At 33.9% G+C, this 24,451-nt stretch overlaps 1 protein-coding gene and 2 pseudogenes across 1 annotated transcript; all 3 read right to left on the bottom strand.

Annotated features, from left to right (window-relative positions):
- Nucleotides 1–3,168: 3,168 nt before the first annotated feature.
- On the bottom strand, nucleotides 3,169–5,861 carry LOC115973070 (annotated as a pseudogene).
- A 2,795-nt stretch (nucleotides 5,862–8,656) lies between these two features.
- Nucleotides 8,657–16,753, bottom strand: LOC115973058 (annotated as a pseudogene).
- Nucleotides 16,754–19,099: 2,346 nt separating this feature from the next.
- LOC115973071 lies at nucleotides 19,100–22,376 on the bottom strand. The gene is made up of 4 exons (XM_031093311.1): nucleotides 21,917–22,376; nucleotides 21,649–21,735; nucleotides 19,898–20,015; nucleotides 19,100–19,138 (listed from the first exon to the last, which is right to left on the bottom strand). The coding sequence occupies exons 1-4, from the start codon at nucleotides 22,012–22,014 to the stop codon at nucleotides 19,100–19,102; spliced, it is 342 nt and encodes a 113-aa protein (XP_030949171.1). The 5' UTR covers nucleotides 22,015–22,376.
- Nucleotides 22,377–24,451: the final 2,075 nt, after the last annotated feature.

Here is a 24,451-nt window from a genome sequence, read left to right on the forward strand (position 1 = left end):
AATTGTATCAAACTGTGTTAAACACCAACCCAGAAACTAACCAGCTGGAAATTCCTCACCTTTGTGGCTCTCATTTTCCTTTTCATTCTCCGTCTTCTTCTTCTTCTTCTTCTTAGTCTTCAAATTCTCGTCCTTCTCTAATGCCTCATCAACTTCAGCCTCCTCCTCCTCCATTTCCTTTTGATCCAGGTGTAAAACAAAACATTATTTTATTGATTTGTCTGTTTCCCCATTAGTTTGGTGACCGAATGTTGCTTTAAAGACTTAAATGACCCACGATAATTGGTTTAGGGATTAAAAGTGATAAAAATAAAGTGTAGGGATTAAAATGGGAAAAATTCAAAATATAAGGACTAAAAGTACATTTATACCTTTTTGATAAGCATAACTGCATAGGCATGTACGCACTGACTAACAACAAAAGTAAAACAATAAGTAGGATACTCTCAGCCAAAAAAAAAAAAAAAAAACAACAAAAAGTAGGATACAAAAATCATCGAGAAGTCCACAATCTTTCGAGTTAAATTTACTTTTTAAAAATAACTCCTTAAATATATGCACTTTCTTATGTTTACCATAAAATTTCATTTTAATATTTTTCCTTGTATTGTCGATTTTTTTTTTAGAAACCCATGTATTGTCGATTGAAATAATGGAATTGTTCCAATTGGATAACTTGATATCCTTTCTTTTCTTTATTAGACTTTTGAGTGGAGTTGTGATATGCTTTTATATTAGAACTCATTTTCCTCTCTCTTGTGTGTGTGTTTGTTTCTCAAAAAAAAAAACTTTAATTATTTTTTTAATGCTAAAGTAGGCAATCAACTAAAATGATGCAATTGCTTACTAAAGTTTACCTTAGTTTCCAATTTGGGGTCAAAATGGCCAAATACCATCTTTGAACAAAATATTTACCAATCTACCACTGTTTGAGAAATATTTAGTACTATACCGCTATTTTGAAAGTTGAGTTAATGAAACTTGAGTTCTACATAGAACTCGAGTTTATGAAAATCAAGTTCCAAAAAAATGTGACATGGTGGCAAAGGCTAATTTGGTATTTTATAATTTAAAATTCCACATGGAACTCGAGTTTAGGAAGCTTGAGTTGCTTGTAATATAAAGGGAAAATTACACTAAACCCACTTGTGATTTGACCTGAAACCACTTTGCCTACTTGTGGTTTGAAAGTGTCATTTTATCCACTTGAGGTAAGATCCGTTAGTCTCCTGTTACCCATCTCTATTAAAAATAGGGGTAAATTTGTATTTTTGCTATCCTTTTATATCTCTCTCCTCCCAAAACATAAAAAACTAAAAAAATCAAGAGAAAAAAAGATCTAAAAGTTACGTTTTATAAAATTTAAAAACAAACATAATATTGTTCTTACAGTTGGGTCGATTGCTTCTATGGTTGAGTTTTTGTAGCTGGGTCAATTGCTTCTATAGCCACCACCTACAATTTTTTATTTTATAGTTTTTTGGTAATTGTTTATTTCCTAACTCTATAATTTATAATTTCCTGTAATTGTATATGAGGAGAGCAGATCTAACATTGTCAGTTCTTAAGAAAGTTTGGGTTTTGTGGATTTGATCTAAACTTTGATAGAGTATGGGACATGCATAATTATTTTTTTGGAACATTTCATGAAAGGCCAAAGAGTCGGGCCATACATGGTTCTAGGCCAAAATGGGCTTTTACCACTTTCTCACAAATTTTCCAGCAAAATATCTCATGTCTGAAACTAATTAGGAAAATGTCCATATTTTGAAACTCGATTTTCTAAAAATTGAGTTTCAAGTGTAAAACTCGATTTTTGGAACATCGAGTTATAGTGAACGTGAACTTAGAAATTTTATTTTATTTTATTTTTTCTAGAACTTGAGTTCCATGTGAAGTACTCGAGTTCCATTTGAATTTTTTCAAGGAACTCGAGTCCCATGAACTCAAGTACCATGAACTCAAGTACTTCACATGGAACTCGAGTACTTTACATGGAACTCGAGTTCCAGAATTTTTTTTTTTTGAAAAAAAATTTTCAATTCACTATAACTCGATTGTCCAAAAATCAAGTTTCAAAATAGAGGCATTCTCCCAAATAGTTTTAGATATGGGACATTTTGTTGAAAATTTTTTACGAAAGGGGAAAATGCCCATTTTCTCCCATGGTTATAGGTGTGAAACAGCCGAACAATATGCAGGTTTTCAATTTCCGACATAGTTGTTCTTGGTGCAAGAAAAACTTTAGTTTTAAAATATCAAGAAGGAAAGGCAATTGTACAAGTTATTATATTTAAAATCAAACCTCCATGTATCAGCATTCCCATTAGTTCCATTCATGTGAAATTTTTTATATGGCTTGAAGAATTGCTTTCCAAATTTCACTATCATAAAGCATCCACAACAATTAACAACGTGATGCATTAAGTTGTCAAGGGTGGAGTACTAATTGCAAGGCAAGATATTGTTCTATTTTGGATGAGACAGCTAGGAAATAATATAGGTACATAGAATGACTCACTATGAAATAAGAAGGTACTTAGGATGGTAATATGTTAATTAACCATACCTCATGGTTGTTCGCTTATGATGTTAGAATACTTTTTTTTAAGAAGACAATATTAGTATACTTGAATCTTTTGTGGAGGCATTATTTGTCAAATACAATTGGTATACAACTATTATATGTCAATTACATAGAGCAACGACCAACCTTAGTTTCAATTGTTTTTGAAATCGACAATAGATATTCTACCATCAGAATTGGCCACCTATAAAACAAAATAAATAAATAAATAAAGGATGGATACTAGCTATTTTCAAAATCTTTAAGGGAAAAAGTTTTTTTTTTTTTTGTTTTTGATAATTTGATAATTAGGGGTGGGAGGATTTGAACCTAGATGTCTTCATTCAAAACACCAAGATGTGCCTATTAGTTGAGCTACAAGGCTCTTGGTGGCAAAATAATTCTATTTTATAAATATATTTGTGTTCAAAATTGGTCGAGTAAATACAAATAATATATATATATATATATATATATATTTTTTTTAAAATTTGTGGGAAGGGGAAGGGAAGGTAGGTTGAATCTATGATACGGGAGACAGGGGAGGGGTTAGGCGCCATCGGACTAGAAGCCCATTCACACAAATAATGAATTGTAAAAGCCTACAACTCATCATGATTATTAACCAATTTTAAGCCCCAGCTCATATCTTCACAATGTCTCACACAGGGAACAAGTGCACCATTATCAATTCCTTTCTTTGTCTTGCAATCATAAAATGGGGGAGCATGAAAATAAGGCTCCATTGACATGGCCTGTCTACAAGGTGGATTAGGGGTCTTCTGATTATCAGACTTGTAGAGAATCCATGGCTTCAAACCTCCAAGACCTTGAGCTACATAACCAAATGTTGACCATGCACTTGTAACCAAGACATCAATTAAGCTGAGGAGATACATTTCTGCCCATGCCTTGCTGTTGTGCAACCTGTTCTCTGTATGTTGAAATTGTTCTTGGCTTGGTTGGAAAACCTCAACCACATCTCCATTCACTGTTGGGTGTTCCCAGTACATGTTTCTTACATTATCAAAATACCCAAAACTCAAATATGTTATAAGGATAGCTTTCAAGTTTGCCATTTCTGATTGGATAAAGGTAGTTCTCTTCCTACCTACTTGTGGCAACACTTTATACTTTAGTGTACAAGCTAAAACTTGATCCATCACATATTGGAAAGGACCATGTCTTGTATCAAAATTTCTTATTTGAATTCCAATCCTCTCATCTGCTTTAGCTAAGTAGGCTTCATAGTACCTTGTTATTAGGCCCCATACATGTTTTGAGGGGTGGAAAAGGTACCGGCCTAAGTGGAGGAAAATAGTATCTTTCTGTGGGAATAATTTGCTTAATTCTTGCTCAAAAGAGGGCATCAAGAAGAGAGATGAGACAAAGTAGTTATCTGATTTCATTATCATCCAAGGAACTCTACTGAGAAGAGTTTTATCTTGATCACATAAAAAGAGCTTATCATGATCATCGTAATCATATGCTAGATGGAGATATAAATATGATGGTAGTGATACTGTTGAAGTATTTAAGATGTTCTTCTTCAACATGTTCCCATAAGAATGAGGAAACTTCTGACTAAGGATTTTAAATGTCTCTTTGAGGGGGAAGTCAACAGGCAAAAGCCATGATTTTTCTGGAAATGGCTCACAAAAAAGATTAGCCATATTCATTCCTTGGTCAACAAGCAATACTCTGTTTGTGAGGAGGGAATAGAGAAATGCAAATGACAGGGTTTTAACCTGTTGCCCAATCCACTATAAGATATCCACAAAACATACTTACACTTTGTATGGAAAACAATCTTTAAAAATAAGCTATACTTTTTCTGTTAACTAAAAATAGTTTTCCTTTGACTCATTTTTTCTGATGTTACCAAAGTTTGGAAAATACAGAAAATTATTTTTACACAAAGTTTTCAATCGAAACAAACAGAGTGTAAGTGTGAGTGAGTAGAGTTTTTGGTAAGATAAAATTCCTCCTAGGTTAAGGAAGATAGTCCAAACTGATGTATTATAAATTCCTATTACTATAACACCCCCCCCCCCCCCCCCCCCAAAAAAAACAAAGTAGGCAAGGGTTTTTAATAAGTATTAGCTATAAGAACTAAGGGTAATTTTTGGGCAAGCAGGGAGGGCAATTGCCCCCTGCACGACCCTCATAGCTCCGCCCTTGGTTTAAATGTAATATTGCATATCCACTAGTTTTATTGCATAAAAGATGACTATCCATTTATAATGTTCTTTTTAAAGCAAGTTAAAGCAATATATGCTTTAAAATCGTGTAATGACCTTCCGAGTGTTTTTTTTTTTTTTTAATTTTAATTTTTAAAAATTCCCTTACCTCTAAGTAGAAGAAACGAAAGCTTAAATTTTGAAGGAGCTCAAAACTAATCCTCACATTACCCAATTTAATTTGGGATCTGTTGAAAGTTTATCTAGTGGCTGAGTTTTAAAGGCTTTAAGTCATTAACACTAACAAAATTTTTCGAGATTGAGGTATAGGCCAAGGCCATTTCTCAACTTTTTTTATGGTGATGGATGCTAATTTTTTGCTTTGAAATAATTCATAGATTTTTGGAAAAGAAGATTCTAGTGGCTTAAGCTAATGAAGATGAAGCCTAGTTGGAGAAGTTGGCTCAGGCAGAGAAGTAGAGCATCAAAACAGAGTAATGGAAGATTAGCATTTGGGCTTGATATTCGACAATCATGATTAATACGACTTGTAGTTTACAATGTAATGTATATATAGACACGTGCAATGTACTGATTGGTTGTAAGTAAGTAGATTCGTATAATGTGGGATTAGTTAGTTATAGGTTATCTAGTCTGGTGATTGTTCTGGTATATAAATACCTCTTGTATTCACAATTCTTAATTAATGCAATTAATAGAAAATTTCTTCAATCATGGTCTTCTGTCTAGCTTGTTATCGATTCCTCTCTTTCCTAGCTCTCTGTTTTCTTATATGGTATCAGAGCTTTGTGCTTCTGTCAATGGCGAACCAAGATCAAACTTTGCAATCTTCTTCTTCTCAATCCACTGCTCATCATGAGCTTTCTCCAATGGAGGATCCGAGAAGTCCTTTTTTCTTGCATCATGTAGAGTCACCAAGTGCAATTCTTGTCACTCAGCTTTTGACAGAAGACAATTACCCTAATTAGGCTAGGGCTATGCATATGGCATTGGATGTGAAGAGCAAGCTAGCTAGGCTTTGTGGATGGTTCCATAACAACTTCCACGGCAATTACTCCTTTGGAAAAGATTGCCTGGTCAAAGAACAATTCCATGATTTCTTCATGGATCTTGAATTCAATCTCTCTTCACATCATTGCAAGTGTGATTTATAGAAACACTGCAATGGAGGTTTGGAATTCATTCAGGAATCGTTTCTCACAAGCTAATGGTCCATGGATTTCACAGCTTCAGAAACTGATTTCAACAATTATGCTAGGAGATGCAATAGTGACTACTTTCTTCACTAATCTTCAAGCTTCTTGGGATAAATTGCTCAATCTCAGGCCTTTACCATGTTGTTCTTGTAGTAAATTTGTCTATGGAGTGAATGACAAGATCACATCCTTTCATCATCAAGATTCCTTGATGCAATTCCTTAATTGCTTGAATGAAGTCTATTCACAAGTCAGAACTCAAATTCTGATGATGGAGCCAAGTCCCTCAATTGACAAGTACAAGAGGAAAGGCAGAGGGCTTTAGGTTTCAATGGAGGAACTTTAGTTGATTCAACTGCCCTTGCAGTCAAGACACAAGGGTTCAATCAAGCTGGGAAGAGCACAAAAGGAAAGGGTAGACCTGTATGCAGTCGTTGTGGCAAAGTTGGTCATTGCATGGAGAAGTGCTACAAACTAATTGGATTTCCACCAAGTTACAATCAAAAAGGCAAGGTGTCTATGGCTAATCAAGTGACTTTTGATGGTGAACCTAGTCAATCTGAGGCTACATCACAGTCAGGATCTTTCCCTTTCACATCTGAACAATGCCAGTAGTTGTTGTCAATGTTGAGTTCTCATGCATTTTCTTCTGGCACCAATGATGCTATTCACTCAGCAAATTGAGCTCTCTCAGGTATTTCTTGTGCCTCTTTCTAGGATTCTGTTTGTCTTAATTTGAAGAATTCAGTTTTTACTGAAAATCCTTCAAAAAATACAGCTTACAATAAGAAAACTTGGGTTCTTGATTCAGGGGCCACTGACCATATTATCCATTCCACTTCATTGTTTACTAAGATTGCTAGTTCAATCTCTTCTTTTGTGCATTTGCCTAATGGTGAAAAGGTTATTGTCACACACATAGGCACTGTTCAGGTCACTTCAACCTTAATTCTTGAGGATGTGATTTGTGTCCCAGCCTTTACTTTCAATCTGATTTCAGTAAGCAAATTAACCAAGTCCTTGTCATGTTGTTTGGTTTTCCTCTCCAATTATTGTTTCATACAAGACCTTACTTGTTGGAAAATGATTGAATTTGGTAAGCTTCATAGCAATCTATACCTGTTGCAAACTTTAGAGAATTGCAAGTTTATCTCAGAAGCTACTACTGTCATAGAGTCAATTTTACAGTCCTTTGTTCATTCTGTTTCTCATGTTCCTATTGTTACCAAGCCTTACTTGTGGCATCTTAGATTAGGACATATTTCTGATGACAAACTTCATCATTGTATATCTGATGTATCTTCCTTTCATTTCAATAAAGAATGTGTTGTTTGTCCTATTTCAAAGCATAAAAGATTGCCTTTTCCTAATTGTAAACACTTGCCTGATCATGCTTTTGATCTAATCCATTGTGATGTATGAGGACCCTTTGCTAAAGCAACTCATGATGGCTTTAGATACTTTCTTACTATTGTAGATGATGCTACAAGGTCCATATGGGTTTACCTCATGAAATCTAAAATAGAAACTAGGCCTTTACTGATTTCATTTTGCAAAATGATATTCACTCAATTTCAAATCAGCATCAAAGTGATTAGAACTGACAATGCTCAAGAGTTTTTCCTCAAAGAGTTTTATGCTCAACATGGGATTATTCATTGACACTCCTGTGTTGCTACTCCACAACAGAATTCAGTTGTGGAGAGAAAGCATCAACATATTCTAAACATTGCAAGGGCATTGAAATTTCAGTCTAATATACTACTTTGTTATTGGAGAGATTGTGTTTTGACTAGTTTATCTTCTCATCTTGAAGGGGAATATCAAAATAATATTGACTGCAAAGATCACAAACAGAAGAAGAAAGAAGATTCAAGTGGCTTAAGCTAATGAAGATAAAGAGTAGTTAGAGAAGTTGGCTCAGGTAGAGAGGCAGAGCATTAGGTAGAGAGGCAAAGCATCAGAACAGAGTAATGGAAGATTAGCATTTGGGCTTGATATACGACAGTCATGATTAATACAACTTGTAGTTTACAATGTAATGCATATATAGACACATGTAATGTACTGATTGGTTGTAAGTAAGTAGATCCGTATAATGTGGGAGTAGTTAGTTATAGGTTATCTAGTCTGGTGATTGTTCTGGTATATAAATACCTCTTATTTTCATAGTTCTTAATTATTGCAATTAATAGAAAATTTCTTAAATCTTGGTCTTCTCTCTAGCTTGTTATCCATTCCTCTCTTTCCTAGCTCTCTGTTTTCTTATAGCATGAAACTACTAAGAAGGATGTTAAGATACTATATATTAACAAGAGTGGGAATCTTTTTGTCTTTCATGTATTAGATTAGATGCCTCACCTGTACTCAGTTTGAGGGCTAGAGGCCACAAATAATCAGTGAGCCAGTTTCACGGTGAAATAAATATAACAATCATAAGGTTGAATACAACCCAAACTTGATTGACCCCAAGGCACCATAGGCTAAATCGTCTAGTACTTTGGACCATGTTGTTTTGGTAAGGTTTACCACGTGTGCAAGCATTCATAGCATAAAGCAAAATATAAAAAATGGGATAGATAATTTGTATTCTATGTTTATAATCGAGGTCGTTGAAGCAGGTATGATAATAATTTACAAGCATACATTATTTTCATCACAACGTACTTATTCTTTAAGCAGCCAAGAACTCAACCTAAACTCAACGTACTTGTGGATACATGACAAATGACAAAAGCTCATGAAACTCACATACATATTGATACATAGAAATAGACTTGTGCTTATGTAGCTTTCCATGAAGAAAGTGGTGGGGTTTCAGAATCCTTCCAAGTTGCGACCTCCTTCGTATATCTGTCGCCCTTCACGACATCCTCAGCAACAAATGATTCAAGTTCAACCATTTCTTTTGGTGTTAGTTTCACAGACAGAGCTCCAATGTTTGGTTAAAGTTTTCAATCTTGGTGGTTCCAGGTATGGGACACACGTCCTTTCCTTGGTGATGAACCCAAGCCAATGCTAGTTGTGATGGGGTGCATCCCTTCCTTGCTGCCATTTCATTAACACGCTCAAATATGGTTTTGTTATGCTCCAGATTTTCAGGTTGGAACCTGGGTAGGAACTGCAAGTAGCAACTACATATATTAGCTAGCATCAGGACTGAATCATGAAAAAACAACGGAGACTTTCATGGAGGCAGGGTCACTACTCATTCTGTCATTCATAAAGCCAATGATAATTACATGTTAAAATACTTATTGTTATCAACATCAAGACTTCATCACTAAAAATAATTTTAAGGTAGCACAATTTATAAAGGCAATGATGAATATAAAGTTTTAAAAAATTCCATAACACATCTACTTAGGTCTGTAGGCATCCATAGCTGCTGTTCCCTGGCTTAATGATGAGGACAGCACACGTTATTAGATTGGATTTCTTATGTAGTTGGATTAGGTCATAGATCATGCCTATGAACTTGCTAGAAAATGTGAGTTAGCTTTTAGATCCCCGTTTGTGAGGTATCCTGGAATCCATAGAATCACCACTAGTCCTCTATCTTCAAGTAGCAAGCCTCAATTCACCTTACCCCCTAGGCCTCAACTCACCTTACCCCCTCCTATGCCCAACACAATTAGTGCACCATTAGCTAGGGATGATAAAGGAAAAGGAGTGGAGAGTGAATCATCAAGGATAGGTTCCCACCTACAATGCTTTAAATCGCAAGGCTTTGGTCATATTGCTGCCAAATGCCCAACTAAGGCCCTTGTCCTTTATGAAGAGGAGAAAGAGAATAAAGAGGACGATATAGAATGTCCTTTATGAAGAGGAGAAAGAGAATAAAGAGGATGATATAGAAGAAGTGTATGAACCCAACATGGCTGAAATCAATGTCAGAGATGATTAATGCGAGGAAAACCTTAAACTTAATTGCATTCAAATGATACCAACTCACAACCCATGAGACTGATCTTGAAAAGACACAGTGAGGATTCCATTTCCCATGTAAACCAATATGCATGTGAAAGTCCCAAAACTGAAAGCATAATTCCATTTGAAGTAAAGTAGGAAGCCTTAGGTACTCTCCCATTTTACCCCATGATAGGACACTTGGGTCAATAGGAACATATAAGCATCATGAGGTAAGTAAACAATTTCCAGAAAATGATAATCCCTATAAAATTCATGCTACTTCAAATTACATGAAATTTCAAGCACGGGATTTCATCACAGTTCCAAGTAAGCAATTGCAAGCTTGTAGTACTGAATTAGTCAAAATGTTGAAACATGTTGGACCAAATGCATATGCTGTTGATTTTCAAACTGATTATAAAAATGACTCCATCTTTAATATTGAGAATTTGGATATTTATAAAGGCCCAACAGTTTATTAACAATCCCATGATTTTGTCCAAATCCCTATACCAGCATGTAAATAAAATATTGATGCTATTTTAGATGAACAAATTATTTCTACTAGGGATGGAGAAATTCAATGGCACCTAGTTCGCTGGAAGGGACTACCAATATTGGATTGCACTTGGATCACAAGTGATGAACTGCAGCAACTTGATCTGGATTTATTAGAGTACTACTCAGAGTTATACTTGATGGGGCTGAGTCTTCCCCACCCCGCATACCTTATTAGATTGGATTTCTTATGTAGTTGGATTAGTTTAGGATTCCAATTTATTTTGAGTTCACATAAGGATTAGACGATTAGATAAGGATTGGCCTTTAGATTACTATCAGTTTAGAGTTTTATGGTTTATGAACTTTTATTCTTGCAAGCTCTATATAATGGCTTCAAGTGGTTTATGTTTTATTAGACCTTTTTTTTTATTATTATTATTTTTATAGGTAATAAAATTTTTATTGATAGCAAAAGTGCAAAGTGTTTACGATTGTAAACTCACAGCAAAGAAAATAATACCAAAAAAAAAAAAAAAAATCAAATAGAAACTCTAACAGAAATAAGGAAAAAAGACAAGGAAATACAATGTGTAAGACCCAAAATCCAAGACCGCTCAAACAAGGTCCTAGCTAGCAAATTCTTCAATAGATAAATAGGTCTGTCAGTGTTCTCAAAAGTTCAAGCATTGCGTTCCTTCCCTACTCACCACATAAGACATGCTAGTACTATATTCCAAACATTTGAAGAATAATTCCCCAATGAATTCCTCCAAGCGAAAAGAAGAGAGACAACTGTGTTTGCAATTCGGCATCACCCACTGAACCCCAAACAAAAGAAGAACCTCACTTCAGAAAGCATGAGCAAAACTACAATGGAGTAAAAGGTAATCCACAGTTTCCTCATCACACCAACATAGGCAACATCAATTAACAAGAGGCAAGTTCTTTTTAACAAGGTTATCTATTGTAAGAATCCCACCCCTAGCAGCAATCCATAAAAAGAAAGACAACCTTTTAGGTATCTTAACACACCAAATGCTTTGCCAAGGAAAAGAAACAGTAGTTGCTTTCAATAAAGAATTATAAAAGGAGTGCATATAAAAAAAATACCATAAACGATTCAACTGCCAAATCATAACATCATCACCCACCCCCGTTGGAATTCTGGCAGAAACATACTCAAAGAAAGAGTGAAATCTCCCCATTTCCTAGTCATTAAACTCATGATGGAAAAGTAAGTTCCAACTTCTACCTCCCCCATCTGGTGCATATAAAATTAGATCAGAAATCAGAGCATCTTGAACCACAACACAGGCAAAAAATTCCTGATATAACTCCTCCAAAGAAATAGGACCGCTCCAAGAGTCGTGCTAGAATTGAATGCGAATACCCTCTCCCGCTGCATACACCACATGACTACACCTTTACTAATGTTCATCCACAACCCACAGCCATGTGTCCCTCTAACAGCTCTATTGATTAATGAAATTCAGATGGGAGATTTTTCAATTCATTGGGTGCTGATTCCTAACAACTTAGGTGTCGATGGCTAAATTTTCTTGCTTGGTGCCAATTCCAAGCAACCCCTAGGCGCTGATTCTTAGGGTTTATCTTTTAGTTTTCTTGTTCTTTTATTTTCTCTTAATTGTCCTGCATCACTTAATTTTCATGACTCTAAAAGATTCCAGAAGGTAGTACAGATGACATAAACAGAGGTAGGAAAATAACAATTGTAATCTAGGTATGCCATGCTTAATTTATTCAGTTCAATCAGTATGATGTGCCACTGAAGTATTGGCATATATTAAAATCAGTATCTTTCAAGAGTACAGCATCCAAAAAGTCAAAAACTTCTTTCATAGATGACTTACATAGATTCTAGAATTGATTATTATAATTCTTTGGAGCAATGACAAAATAGCAACAAACAATTAGTCCATAACCATTACATAAAAATAGTTTTCTGTAAAACGAAAAGGAGTAAATGGGAAAATATTCTATTTCAAGAAAACTGATCTTGAAAGTGGTTAAAAAATCTTATTATAGAGAAGAACCAAATATTCTGAATGGCTAAATGAGAAATGAGGTAGGATACAATAACGAATATACAATAGACACTTGACATGTGCACTGTGAAGTTATCAGCAAAACATTTAGACATTGAAAATCACTTGTTCAGATTCTTAGATTACCTGTATACTATAACCACTAATGAAGTTGGTAAGAAGTCAAACCTTATATGCTGTATTAGTTCATTAAGAGAATCCGGCAAAGCATATAGATATTTGCAAGATCAATCACCATGTGAGCCAATTGGGGAGATAAAATCTCTAATAATGCACTGATGATGCTATAAAACTGTGAAACTAAATGCATGTATATATCTCATTTCGAAGCACAACATTGGAGTGATGGACCTACAAACCTTTCGGAAATCATCGTCCGTCAGATTTTCAAGAACCTTAGACCCAGACGAAAAGAACCCTCGTCCTAGAGGACTGTATGCCACAATCCCAATCCCTAGTTCCCTGAACAATTAGGAGAGTAAATTTAAATTTTGAACCATAATTATTATATACCTTAAAATGCAATTGTAATTGACACCTCACCTGCAAGTAGGAATTATTTCTTCCTCCACATCTCTAGACCACAAAGACCACTCTAGCTGCACAGCAGTTATGGGATGAATCGCATGTGCCCTTCTGATTGTAGAAGCAGAGGCCTCAGATAGACCTATATACTTCACTTTACCCTCTTCAACTAGTTTCTTGAGTTCTCCAATCTTACAATACAAAGGAGATTAGAATTAGAGGATGCTCAACAGCAAGATTTTAAAAGATGCATAATGGACATATTAAGAGAAAATAGAATTAGAGGATGCTCAACAGCAAGATTTTAAAAGATGCATAATGGGACACATTAAGAGAAAATAGTGGCAACAAATGTAACAACTAGGCTAGGTAACAAAGAGATAACTGCAAGATAATCACTGTAACAATAGTATATTGATATGTAATTAGACTACTTAGAATATGATAAATGCCAAATTATAATGCTTGCTAATCATTATCTGATAGTCATGATAGGATAGGTTCATGGTTACATGTTCTTAGGCAAATGGTAGTTTCCTTTATTCAAAGATCTCAGAAATAATTACTAAATAATTTAACAATGACGATCACTTACAGTGAAGCATGAAGCTAAATTTAATTATGCATATTGATAGTCATCATATGTCGAAATATGGCGCCTTCACAACAATGCTCATTAATCCTTCAAAAGGGACACAAGTAAAACATGGTGCCTTTGACTCTCTCTCTCCCCAAAAGGAAATGTGGATTCACTAAAAATATATATTAAATATAAAAATGAATTCAGAATATTGATTTCTTGAATTTGCCTAGGATGCAGTCCAAAATATTAGGGATGTGGAGATACAAATAAGAATGGGGGGATGGGGTGAAGTTGTATGAAATACATTATATAGAAAAGTGAAAATGAGTTCATCAAAACAAAAGCGATAGTTGATTCCTGCATTAATTCAATATTCAGTTCAATCAATAAAAAAAAAAAAAAAAATCATTAGTTTGATTCCCTCACTCAGTTGAATTGATTGAAGTAGAATAAAGGAGAAAATGAGGAGTTCCTAATTTGGTTTGCTTTTGTTGTCATTCATACACATGATCTTCTTCCAATACTCTAAACTATAATGGAAATGTGAAAGAAGGTTTCAGTTCTTCCAATATGAATGAGCAAAAGAGGCAAGTGAGAACAAACTTCTACATTTTTGGCACCACAAGTATGGAAAGGAGAAGGAAGTCTACACAATGTTCATGTTTAAAAAATATGAAAGTAAAAAGGCTTATAATAGTGTTCCTGAGAGAGGAAACTACAAAAAGGAGGGTGTAACAAAGTGTGGCTAAATATCCTGCACTCTTTTTTCTGAATGACATTCTTAAAATCTTGGATCTTCAGTCAAATCTTAATATGGCATTTCACTGAGACAGGATATGAGTCCAACGGGGACTTTTAAAATCAGAAGACAAAATCAGCTCGACTCTAAATGGAATCCAAACAGATTCTGCTCATGTTGTTCAAATACTTATCAGGAAATAGACAATGAAAAAAATAAAAGATAATTGGCTAAATTTCTGTAAAAGGGGATTTCTCTACTGCTAACATTTCTTGTTCTATTTCTGAATTGAATGCATACACTCTATTTCCACCAGCTATTGTTTGGAAAAATCCATTTGAACAAAAATTTACTAAGCAAAAGAGTTGGATTAACACTTAAAATTGAAGAAATACATGCTAACAAAGATCATGAGTTGAAACCAAGAAGAGAACATAAACAGGATAAAATAAGGAGATCGATTGTGACATGCCATGACATTGCAATTAATAAGCCAACCCTGTCGCCATAGACATTTGCCTCAACTTAGGCTTTACTACATTACTTTATCTAAAAATGGAGTGACCCTTGTAAGCTAGAAAGAACTTTGAAAGAAACAAAGAATAGTCCCTCCCCTATTTTTATTTTTATAGAAATACAATGGTCTTTATTGTGTGGAAGTTAGTTACAAAATACATTAAGATAAGGTTGTGAGCAGTGGGGGCTCTAGGAATATTTTCCAGGGTGGTTATTAAGAAACTTAAATTACAAAAAATTTAATTAGAAGAGAACTTCATATATTGACAAAAAAAAAAAAAAAAAAAAAAAAACACACTCACACAAATACATAAAGTCTTACAATTTCTTTTTACAATTTTTTTTTTAAAATTTTGAAATGTTTGCATGATAATTTCATTACCAATGTTGCAAGTTACATCTTTATCAAACTTTTAGTTAGATAGAAATTTTTTCTTGGAATTTTTCTTTTTGTTTGTATGGACCTAATATACTGTTAAGGGGACTAAAGTTTAGGGACAAAATTTGGCTACAAACTTAATTATACCCTAAGGCTAAAACTCTCATTAAATAAATTAACATGGTCAATTTTGAAAATCTAATTGTTGAATTGCATGTTCTTTAATATTTATATTCTTAAAACACATGTCAAATTTCATGTCAATTGTATCTTATTTACTTTTGATACATAAATTTATCTTTTATGTATAATTTTAGATTACAAAAACTCGAAATTTAAATATTTGAGTGATGACATATCTATTAATCCTTGATCTTTTTGAAATTTTGCAAATATGAAAGATATAAGAAGAAAATGTATCTATTTGTGAATTTTTCAAAATTCACCTACAATTAAAAAAAAAGAAAAAGTTTTTTACCAAATTTTGTCCAAAATTTAATTATGTTAGGCCTAAAAAAATTTATGGTGGTCACGAATATTTTTTAAGGATTAAAAAATCATAAATTTTTAAAATTTATATATAAAAAAAAATGATACGTCCACGACATTTTTACAATAAATCCTAAGTGACATATTGATATTGGTTGTTATTGTTGAAGCAAAAAAGTAATCTTAATGATAATTTTAAATTTGAATCAATAACAACTAACTACCTATGATTTATTGTAAATATATTATATAAATTTTATAGACATAATATCTCTCTAAAAAAAAGTTCAAGTCTAAGTAATCCTGTGACCATCCAGAACTAAACGTAGAGCCGCCAGTGGTTGTGAGAGTTAAAAAATGTATATTCCAGGTCCAGCCATCACGTATATATGCAAAGAATAATTTTTGATATAATGAAAGGACAAATGGTGATGTTACTAACTTACTTTATATATATGCGGAATTGTCGATAGAAATTAATTTCAGGGGACATTGAAAAGAAAAGAGCACAAGACTACTACTTAGAGAGTAAGACCTGATATCTGAATCAGATATGAATTAACTAACCGTGACTTCAATGGGAACGCGGGTGTCAACACGATGCTGATAATAGAGATCAATACAATGAATATTGAGGCGCTTCAAACTGGCCCCACAAGCTGCTCTCACATACCCTGGATCGCCACGGATTTCCCTCTTCCCATCCGCAAAGCTATTACCAAACTTTGTTGCCAATTCCACCTTCTCTCTTACTCCTCCCTTCAAAGCCTGTACCAACCACCCACGCAAAATTAATGGAAAATAAGCTAGGAAAGTAGTAGGAACACGTACAATATTTTAAATTAGTACCTTTCCAAGGAGGATTTCATTGGTGAAGGGGCCATAGATGTCGGAGGTGTCGAGTAAAGTGACACCAGTGTGGATGACATGATGGATGAGAGAGATCATGTCTTCATCAGGTTTTGGAGGACCGTAGAAGGCGGACATTCCCATGCACCCTAAGCCTTGTGCAGACACCTCCAGTCCCTGTGAACCCAGCTTTATTCTATCTACTCTTCCACCCATTATTAATTCTTTGCTTCTTCTTCTTTTTTCCTTCAACAATCAACTTCTTCTGCTGCTGCTGCTACTACTTTTTTTTTTTGATAATGCTGCTACTACTACTTGTTGCTGCCTTTTATAGCCAAGAAGATAGAAATATAAACCTACAAATACGAACTGTGCTCTTTCGCCATTATGAAAATGCTGGCGTAAGGACATACGTTTTCTTTGGGCAACTATTCCCCCACTTCCACCCGGATCCGGATCCTCTCCATTTCCTTTGAAATGGAGAGGCCTCCAGTACACGGTCAGGATTTTTCTGAAAATGATCCACGCTCAAAAACTGGACACGTCATAAACTTAACCCAAACACCATGAACTTAACCCACATAAACTTAACCCAAACCACATGAACTTAACGCAAGGTTAGATCAGCCTATTCCTTTCTCTCACCAACCCATCTGAAATCTCATAGTTCAAACTCTCGTCTCCAACTCTCATCTCCGAGGTTTTCTCTCATCTCCACTCTCAAAGTTGTTTCTCTTCTTTTCCCTCCTAGGCCTTGAGACACAGAGTAACACAGAGATTTTGGAAAGAGAAAAGAGAAGAAAAAAATGAATACCCCTCATGGCACCGATCCAAGCAGGAAGCATTGACGGTACCGTGTTCCGCTCCACCGCTAGCAGCCACCGTGTTCCGCTCCACCAATTCCAGCCATGGTTCCGGTAAAGTTCCTCTATCTCCCTCTTTGATTTTTCCTTCTTTTAATTTTCTCAACAAAAAAAAAAAAAAAGATTTTTTAATTTTTAGTATTGTATTAGGATTTCGTTTTCTTTTGATAAAGAAATTGAATTCCCTGTTGTACTTGGGAAAAAAATAATGTGGAATTTGTGTTATTGGATACAGATTGTTCTTGGTCGAGCTTCATCTTGCAACCACACTACTGCCAGCGGCGGTGCATATAGACGGTGTTTACACCATTGGTGGCCGCTGGTACCCTTCTTTTTCTCTTTATTGTCTCTTCTCTTTTTATTTGCTTTTTAGATATGACCGAAACCCCCATTTTGTTTCTATTTTTATTAGTGACTAGGTTTCCTTTTGCATAAAACAATGGAGGTTTTTGGGTATAGCCAAATGTGCTGTGATTGAAGGGAAAGTGGCCTGCTTCTAGTTGTTGTGTGTTGTTGTCTTTGACATCAGTAAAGTAATTGTGTTGCTTGGTCTATGCTAAAAAAATCATTATGAAATTTCTCTTTTTGTCCTAATTTTTCTTAGGTACCAGGTTATTTTCCTAAATTGCAGATGAGTATTTTGCGTGTTGTAGTTCATTTTAAAGGTATAAACTGTGGCTCTTGATAGGCTAACTTGAGGGGAAAATTTTTGCTTGCTTGAATTGTTACCAATCATACTTAACAAGTTTAGCCCAAATTTTAAGTAGTCAATTTAGATTTTTATATGTTAAGGCCTCCCTCAAATATTCTGGGTTTTTGGTTCAAAAGAATGTTTGAAAATTTGGTGATGTGTTTTTTCTTTTAATAAATCTTCAAATATTTCTAGATGAACTTTAATTCTTGGGCATTTCAATGCTATACAGATATGTTACTGATTTATGAACTCTAATTCTAATTGGGCATTTCTAAGTTATACAAATGTGGTACTGATCTATACAATAAAGCAGAAATTGCATTTAAATTTAGGCACAATTGAGCTTATGAACAAGAGTTTGTTTTATGAATTTTCCCCATTTATTGTGGCCAAAGCTTAGATGGATTAATAGCTATATGTCTCTTGTTTTCTTGTTAACAGGATAAAATGTTTTGAAGCATTCCATGATCTAAGACACATTCAGAAAAGAGCATAGCAGCTAAGACACATTACATGACAGTGCTACATAAAGAAAAGGTTGACATAAAAATTGCTAAGAATATGAAGTGTTGGTACTCTGCCAGGAAAATAGTAGCTCTATCAAAGATGGCCTTCGGTTGTAACTTGTAACTGAATTTTTTCGAAGTAGAATGTGATGTCTGAAGAAAGAAGTGCACTGCTGAAAGGGAGAAGATTATGTGGAAGACTTGGCATTGTGGATAGCTATTGCCGTGGGTGGATAGCTATTGCATTTGAAATTCATATTTGGATTACTAAGGAGTTGCTGTTGCATTCATATTTGAATTATGTTATTTAGATAAAGTTATACCTGATTTGGTACTTGTATTTGAGTTTCTAAGAAGTTGAGTCTCTTTTGGATTATCTGTTAGTATTTTGAATATTCATAGGAGTATCTATTGTTATTTGTTTGTTATTTGGATTCCTAAGGCTTGTATTTAACGTAGAATGCAATTAATAAAGCAGCAGGGAATTATTATTCCAATTTCCCTCTCTATTCTCTTATTCAGGAGACCGGTCATCTTGAATACGACCAAATAACTATCCATTCAGTTAGAAATTAAACCCAGTCATAACATAGAACCTGTTACAAGCACTTCATGATGTATTGAAGCCATATCTTGTTGTCAATAGGCTAATTATTTTCAGTATAACTGAAACATTAAATGTATTTTCTATTTTGATACTAGGTAGTTTCATTATTCATTTACAAAAACTTATAAAAGGATTTAGAATACAAACCGAGAAAAATGTAACAAAATATAGTTACATTGGTTTGAGTGTGTAATACAATGTACTTGATTGTGCACCTTTTTATTTCTAATTTCTTGTAATGCTTCAAATTGAACAATTTTGATGTTGCCTATATGGTCATGAATTGATGCACGAGTTTGATCCAATAATGAATAAAGTTAATAATGAACAAAACTTTATTGAAATGTACACTTTGATTACAAGACTATTAGAACAAGAGCCCTAATTAAAAACACAGTCATGGGAAATGATTTATTTCACTCAAAAAGAACCTAGAATTTGCATTCACAAATTCTGTAAGGATGCAAGTTGAAGCTCAAGTGTAATAAATAAGATTATACCCAAGCAAAATACTTCCATTCAAAACAATTTTTGAATTATACAAGTGGCTGAAGTTTAGGTATCCAAAAAAAAAAATATATATATATATATATTGTACAATACTTCTTCTTAATGGTAGAACTTATACAAGTGGTGAGAACATGTATTCTTCACTAACATAAAACAATCTCCTATCAAAAAAAAAAAAAAAAAAAAACATAAAACAATAGCACTAATCCCTCCAGCAGATGCCATTTCTCGCTCTTGGTGATCAAACAAAGAATAGCATTCCTTTTTTTTTTTTGACATCAAGAATAGCATTCCTTTAATCATGCCAATCAACCTGACAAAAGAACAAAGCATGATTTCAATGATAAACATAAATCAAAATTTCCAATTAACAGCAGGCACAAGTGAAGCCATAAAATCACTATCACTATTTACTACTAAATATGTAAGTTGTTGAGGGTTTAGCTTGGGAATTTCCATCTTAAGAACTCAGCTAAGGGACCAACATTAAAAGTGAAATACAAAGCAGATCATATAGTCTAAATGTTCATGAGATACATTTAATTCCTTTGTAATCAATTTGATATTCTTTTTTTATAGTGATAGTTATGTGTTTTGAAACTTAATAGCTATGTGCTTGGTAGTGGTTCTACTCACTTCATTCATTCTTCTCCAGTCAACTATGTATGTATGCACCTGTTAAGGATACTACTCAAGCAAAGGCACGACAATATGACATCGAAATTGCTAGAACTATTTCAAGAAGATGTTAGTACTATTTGTAGCATACTTATGAACTTCCTTATCTCATGCTGTGGAAAACAGAAACTCATTGCATAGAATTCTAACTTCAAAGAGATGAATTTTCCTCCAGCAGCATCAAGAGAACTCACTTAGCTACTGTCTATCTTGAGTAGAGTACTTTGTATATTCACCTAAATATTCTCTAGATTGAGGCATTGTAAAGCCTTGACAAATACAGGTCTCACTGCCCTTTCTTTAGTTTTGAATATTGATTAGAAGCTGTCTGATAAATTTATGTTCATGTGATGGAGTCCTCTGACTCTAAATACATGATTTCCTATCTATTGTCTAGGAAAGAGCATAAGTATAGAAGTATTATTAAACCTAATTAAATTTCAATGTGTTGGATGCTACCATTTTTAATTCTCACTTTTCTCCGATGTATGGGAGAAAACTTGTACAATTTGTTAATAGGTGGAAGGGCACAATCACCTCTGTGACAGCTGTAATGTATATCATAAATATCTCTTGAATACAAACCAAGAACACAATATCTGTACAATGAAATCACAAAAAGAGTGAAATATCTAATTCTCTAATAGGAGATATCAAAAAGAGTGAAATATCAGTCTCAGGCTTGTAGTTTAGGACAAACACTGGAGCTGGGATTTGATGGAGCCTGCAAATGTTGCTATAGTTAGGAAACAGAAAAATGTTAAGTGTCCGTGGACCACATAAACATTCTTTTGAACCAAAAACTCAGAATATTTGAGGGAGGCCTTAACATATTTGGGCTAAACTTGTTAAGTATGATTGGTAACAATTCAAGCAAGCAAAAATTTTCCCCTCAAGTTAGCCTATCAAGAGCCACAGTTTATACCTTTAAAATGAACTACAACACGCAAAATACTCATCTGCAATTTAGGAAAATAACCTGGTACCTAAGAAAAATTAGGACAAAAAGAGAAATTTCATAATGATTTTTTTAGCATAGACCAAGCAACACAATTACTTTACTGATGTCAAAGACAACAACACACAACAACTAGAAGCAGGCCACTTTCCCTTCAATCACAGCACATTTGGCTATACCCAAAAACCTCCATTGTTTTATGCAAAAGGAAACCTAGTCACTAATAAAAATAGAAACAAAATGGGGGTTTCGGTCATATCTAAAAAGCAAATAAAAAGAGAAGAGACAATAAAGAGAAAAAGAAGGGTACCAGCGGCCACCAATGGTGTAAACACCGTCTATATGCACCGCCGCTGGCAGTAGTGTGGTTGCAAGATGAAGCTCGACCAAGAACAATCTGTATCCAATAACACAAATTCCACATTATTTTTTTCCCAAGTACAACAGGGAATTCAATTTCTTTATCAAAAGAAAACGAAATCCTAATACAATACTAAAAATTAAAAAATCTTTTTTTTTTTTTTTGTTGAGAAAATTAAAAGAAGGAAAAATCAAAGAGGGAGATAGAGGAACTTTACCGGAACCATGGCTGGAATTGGTGGAGCGGAACACGGTGGCTGCTAGCGGTGGAGCGGAACACGGTACCGTCAATGCTTCCTGCTTGGATCGGTGCCATGAGGGGTATTCATTTTTTTCTTCTCTTTTCTCTTTCCAAAATCTCTGTGTTACTCTGTGTCTCAAGGCCTAGGAGGGAAAAGAAGAGAAACAACTTTGAGAGTGGAGATGAGAGAAAACCTCGGAGATGAGAGTTGGAGACGAGAGTTTGAACTATGAGATTTCAGATGGGTTGGTGAGAGAAAGGAATAGGCTGATCTAACCTTGCGTTAAGTTCATGTGGTTTGGGTTAAGTTTATGTGGGTTAAGTTCATGGTGTTTGGGTTAAGTTTATGACGTGTCCAGTTTTTGAGCGTGGATCATTTTCAGAAAAATCCTGACCGTGTACTGGAGGCCTCTCCATTTCAAAGGAAATGGAGAGGATCCGGATCCCTTCCACCCCCACTCAGTTGCTCCATCCGGGTATTTTTTATTATTATTTAGTGGACATACGTTTTCTTTGGAGAGATTGAGTTTTAAAGTTGAAATAATAATAAAAAATTTCATCCACTAAATATAAAAAATTGAATAAAAGTAAAAAGAGTCATGAGAAAATTGGAGTGAATTGCACGGAGCAATTGCTAAATGTTATTGCACAGGATCCTAATCTCTATTAAATGATGGTCTCATTTTTTTTCTTTTTTTTTTAAGGTCTGTTTAGTTGGATGGATGAAAAAATGAGAGGATAGAAGATGGAAAGAGAGAATAGAAAGTGAAAGGACAGAAAAGTTTTTAGTTTTTCTTGATGTTTGGTTTGAGAATAGAAAAATTGAAGAATAGAAAATATAGTTGGTAGAAATTTACTTTCATACCCATAAAAAATAACAAATAGGAAAAAAAATACAAATGGACAAAAAATAAAATAAAAGCGCCGAAAGTGTACAGAGAACGACAAAAAGAAAAAGCTAAAGAGCGAAATTATAAAAAAAAAAAAAAAAAAGAAAGGAAAACGACCAAAAAAAAAAAAAACTAAAGGAGATTAAGAAAAGGAAAAGGAGAAAAAAAAACTAAAGAAGGAAATTTATAAAATAACAAAAAGAAACAGCTGACACGTATATAAAAGACAAAACGGAGAAGAAAGCAAGAAAAAAAAAATACTATGAACAGTACTTGGCACCTTAGCACAGGGGAGTTTTTTGTTCAAACATTTTCTTACTATTTTGAAGAGAAAACTTTTTGGTAAATCAAAAAAAAAAACACCCAGATCTTATTATTTATTTTCATTTCTTCATACTCAACTAAACACACTCTAAAAAAGTTTTCCTTCTTATTTCCTCTTAAAATTTTTTTATCTACTATATTTCACCTCCAAACAAACACACCTTAAGATAACTACAAAGATGGACTTCTTGTTGAGGTGAAAACGGCTTATTAAATTAGACATGAATATACATTTCTAAAAGAAAAAAGAAAAAGAAATTAGTCAAGAGTATCATTCCTATGATTTTTTTATTTATTTATAAATTTTCAATTTATAGCGGCTACTTCTAAATAATTAATTACTTCGAAAATATGATTTGATCTCCTTGTTTTCTGTTGAAATAAATTTTTCAATAAAGCCTATTAGGTGATATTAATTGAAAATTGACATTGATGGCATAACCGCATAAGCATTTTTTGATAAGCATAACTGCATAGGCATATATGCACTGGCTAACAGCAAAAGTAAAACAATAAGCAAGATACTCTCAACCAAAAAAAACAAAACAAAACAATAAGTAGGATACAAAAATAATCGAGAAGCCCAAAATCTTTCGAGTTAAATTTATTTTAAAAAAATAACTACTCAAATATATGCACTTTCTTATATTTACCAAAAAAATTTCATTTTAATATTTTTCCTTGTATTGTCGATTGAAATAATGGAATTGTTCCAATTGGATAACTTGACAGCCTTTCTTTTCTTTATTGGGCTTTTGACTGGAGTTGTGATGTGTTTTAGTGTTAGAATTCATTTTCCTTTCCCTTGTATGTGTGTTTGTTTCTCAAAAAAAAAAAAAAAAAAGTAACACCTAAAAAAAAAGGACTTTAATTCTTTTTTAATGCTAAAGTAGGCAATCCACTAAAATGATGCAATTGCTCACTAAAGTTTACCTTAGTTTCCAATTTGGCGTCAAAATGGCCAAATACCATTTTTGGACAAAATATTTAGCAATCTACCACGGTTTGAGTAATATTTAACAATATACCACTATTTTGAAACTTGAGTTCATGAAACTTGAGTTCTACATAGAACTTTTTTTTTTTTTTTATTTTTTTTTTTGAGAAACTTTCTACATAGAACTTTAGTTTATGAAAATTGAGTTCCAAAAAAATGTGACATGGTAGCAGAGGCTAATATGGTATTTTATAATTTAAAAGTCCACATGGAACTCGAGTTTATGAAACTCGAGTTGCTTGTAATATAAAGGGGAAATTACACTAAACCCACCTATGATTTGACCCAAAGTTACTTTACC

The sequence above is a fragment of the Quercus lobata genome, unplaced genomic scaffold, assembly GCF_001633185.2.
Source record: "Quercus lobata isolate SW786 unplaced genomic scaffold, ValleyOak3.0 Primary Assembly Scq3eQI_1999, whole genome shotgun sequence".
Taxonomy (NCBI): domain Eukaryota; kingdom Viridiplantae; phylum Streptophyta; class Magnoliopsida; order Fagales; family Fagaceae; genus Quercus; species Quercus lobata.

Bases quoted from the DNA above. Each gene is read 5' to 3' on its own strand.
- LOC115973071 (XM_031093311.1), bottom strand. From the start codon at position 22,014: ATGGCACCGATCCAAGCAGGAAGCATTGACGGTACCGTGTTCCGCTCC. The intron at 21,736-21,916 runs GTAAAGTTCCTC...TATTGGATACAG, and splicing joins CAATTCCAGCCATGGTTCCG to ATTGTTCTTGGTCGAGCTTC. The intron at 19,139-19,897 runs GTTTTATGTTTT...CTGAATGGATAG, and splicing joins CTGGAGGGATTAGTGCTATT to TTATTTGGTCGTATTCAAGA.